The 3,335-nt window shown below is 42.7% G+C and overlaps 1 protein-coding gene across 1 annotated transcript; it reads left to right on the forward strand.

Annotated features, from left to right (window-relative positions):
- The first annotated feature begins 1,425 nt into the window (after nucleotides 1-1,425).
- On the forward strand, nucleotides 1,426-2,939 carry K441DRAFT_659578 (S-adenosyl-L-methionine-dependent methyltransferase). The gene is made up of 2 exons (XM_067648560.1): nucleotides 1,426-2,411; nucleotides 2,486-2,939. The coding sequence occupies exons 1-2, from the start codon at nucleotides 1,478-1,480 to the stop codon at nucleotides 2,797-2,799; spliced, it is 1,248 nt and encodes a 415-aa protein (XP_067504209.1). The 5' UTR covers nucleotides 1,426-1,477; the 3' UTR covers nucleotides 2,800-2,939.
- The last annotated feature ends 396 nt before the right edge of the window (nucleotides 2,940-3,335 follow it).

A 3,335-nucleotide genomic window follows, 5' to 3' on the forward strand; every position in this document is an offset into this window, starting at 1 on the left:
AGTTTCTAGGTAGTCTTATTATGGCCTATCTGCTTTACTTTATACTATCTTTTATTATTAATATTCTTATAACTAATAATCTTTAAAACCTACTATTTATCTTTCTTTTATCCTTTATATATATCTACTTTATAAACTAGTAGCCCTATATCTCTATATGCTAGCTTTAGTATTATAATATACTATATAGAGTAGATTCTTATTCTTGCTAATAAGTTAAGTCTATATATAACTTCTAAAATCTTAGCTATAATTTTAAATAGTCCTAGTCTAATATAGTCTTATTTCTTACTTAGTCATTAACTCGTAAAATTTTTATATAATAGCTATACTTTATCCTTATCCTTTAGATCTAGTCCCTTAAATCTCTTAGTATTATAGTACTTTTTTCTTTTATACTAATTTTACTCTAAAGTAGAGGTCCTTATAAAGATTTATTAGAGTCTTTATTCTCTATTTTACTATTCTACTTATTTTCTTTACTTATTATAGTAATAATAATATCTTAAGCTTTTACCCGTAATTTGCCTAAAATAGTAAATACCAACATCTCTCCGAACCCCTTCCGGGACGAGCCCTCTATAATCCCCCGCTACCGTAAGGTAATGGAGGGGGCTGACCGCAAGGAGGGGGCTGACCGCAAGAAGGGGGGGGGGGCAATGTAAGGGATATTCTTGCGATCAAGCCGGCTCCAAGTGGAGACTATTTGGCTGTCAGCCATAGAGCTGTCGAGACTTAATCGCAGGCGATTGTCTCCAAGACTGATCGTATGCGATCAAGTCTTACCCCACCAGCAGACGCTCTTTTCCTACCTAAAATAGGCCCTTTTCCCCACTGGGTTTTGGCCATGGGTTGGGGTTTTTATCGAGGCTGCTTGGCTGGTCCTTTTCCCCCATTTCTTTATTTCCCTGTACAAGCAAGGCTTCTGCACTGCTTACCTTTCTATACATAGAATCAATCTATTGGGATACGGGCTGGGGGCCAGCCCTAACCAAGGGGGGGCAATGTAAGGGTACTTTTGGTCCCTTACTCGGCTACATCCCGGGAGCTCTCAAGGGCTGCCAAGGCTAGCCTCATTACCATATCGTCCTCTTCCATCGACTCTCCTTGTGACTCATGCTCGGCTTGCCTGCTCCCTACCGTACACCCTGGCAATGTGCCTTTCAGTGTCTCGCTTCCTGGGGTCCCGCGTTATCGGTGACCCCGCTCGACTTTTCCGTGGCCCCGCTGACCTGCACAGCGAATTTTCCCGTGACGCTGAGCTGCGCCCCGAAATCAACCGAGCCTCGGAGTTCCGTCCATTCGGCGGGTCGGCGTTTAAGATCGCCGAGGAAGGCACTCCCACCAAGATAATGGTTCGTACACCCCGCATATAAGTACGTTGGTAGAGGTATCTGAGTGTTGACCGTTGTCGAAAAACATATCCGAACGCCTTGTTTAGCACCTATATAAAGAGTGTGGAATCTTGTCAGCTGCTATGTCGGGAGCAGCGTCCAGTGGGCCTCCACCTCTCGAACCTCCTTTTCCAGTTCTTTCGTCTTTGTCAACAGCCATTCAAGCCTCAATAAGCCAATATGAAAAAGCGAATACACCCTCAGAGAAAGCGCAAACCCTCCAAGAGCTTCAAACAGCTTCAACTAAACTCTCTAGACTCACAGCACCCATACACCAGCAATTCATAGAACTGAATTTCAGGCCCAATGTTAACGTTGCGGTCCGTATCGCAGTGGAGATGGGGCTTTTTGGCGCCTTGCCGCTCTCTGACGAGCCCTTGGTAGTAGCGGAGCTTGCAAAGAAGACCAATGCTGAGGAAGAATTTGTCCTGCGCATATCACGCGTGCTTGGCGCATTTGATATTCTTCAGGAATCAGACTCCTCATCTGGGCTCCTGGCTTACAGCCATACACCGCTCTCACGATTCTTAACCACCCCTCCCGCGCAAGCATCGACTAGGCACCTATTCGATAACATGTTGCAGGGGCACGTCCTCTCGGCTGGAAAGTACTATCTCAAACACGGGTTTAAGAATCCTGAAGATGCTAAGAACAGTCCCTTTACTTTCGCTCATAGCACCCATGATGCCAGTGTTTTCGATATCCTGGAAACGATGCCGGAGCGAATGGCAATTTTTAATAGTGCAATGACTATCACTGCTGTTCTTGGGCTGAATGAGGTCGTGACTTCGTATCCATTTGACCATTTGGAAGCAAATGCGGAGGGTCTCGTACTGGTAGACGTAGGTGGAGGGAAAGGTCACGTTATCAATGAAATTCGAAGCGTCTATCCTCATATGAAAGGCAGGATTGTTCTGGAGGATATGAAAGTAGTGCTGGAGGGCGGCACTGTGGTCCCTGAGGGTGAAGTCGCCCTGCAACCATACGACTTCTTTAAGGAGCAACAGCCTATTAAGGGTGAGTTAGTAATTGTCTAAATGCATTCCATGATTAACTCCTACAAAACTGGTATGTTAACTGACTGGTATTAGGGGCAAACTACTTCTTCAAGTCAATCTTCCATGATTGGCCCGATAGCTATTGTCTTCAAATCCTGAGCAATCTTGCCCCGGCTATGCGAGGCTATTCGCATTCTCGACTACTCATTTGTGACCTTGTATTGCCAGATCGCAATCCCGATGTAGGAAAGGCCCTCCGAGATATTCATATGCTTCTTATTGCCGGTAAGGAGCGGAACGTTGGGCAATGGCATCGTTTGCTTGGCCAGGGTGGATTCAGGATTTTAAAGATCCATGGAATAAACAATGCGAATAGCAGCATTATCGAAGCTGTCCTAGACGAGTAGATGTACTAGTAGCCAGAATCGTAGAAAGATGTCTACTTGATCGTAAAAGTCATTCCCAACCTAGGAATATTACATATTCAGTATTCGACCGAGAAGATGTCATACTATTACGTGAACGAGCACCCATTCCTTTATTACCGAGAGTCTTGCGGAGTTAACTTGAGACTGTCTTGCAATGATAATAAAAAGAGTAATAGTTGCCTACAACCGTCTATCTACACGGAATGATAGCAGAACCATTACTGGACTATATATATTTCCATGAAGTTTCCACAACCATTTTGTGAGTCTTACGATCTTGCAACTTGACCCCTGCTTCTCTAAATTAATTGTATAATGGCTTAAAATTGCACTTAGAATTAAACATAAGGAAATATACTATAATTAATATCCGAATATAATAAATACCTTTTCTCTAATCTAGTGCACTTTATAAGACAATAGATTATATAATAATTATATAATAATTGCTTTACTATTTTATCACTTTTTAATAAATTATTATTTAAGCTTAAAAACTAGAGCTATTTAAAAAT

This window comes from Cenococcum geophilum, assembly GCF_001692895.1.
Source record: "Cenococcum geophilum 1.58 unplaced genomic scaffold K441scaffold_20, whole genome shotgun sequence".
Taxonomy (NCBI): Eukaryota; Fungi; Ascomycota; class Dothideomycetes; order Gloniales; family Gloniaceae; genus Cenococcum; species Cenococcum geophilum.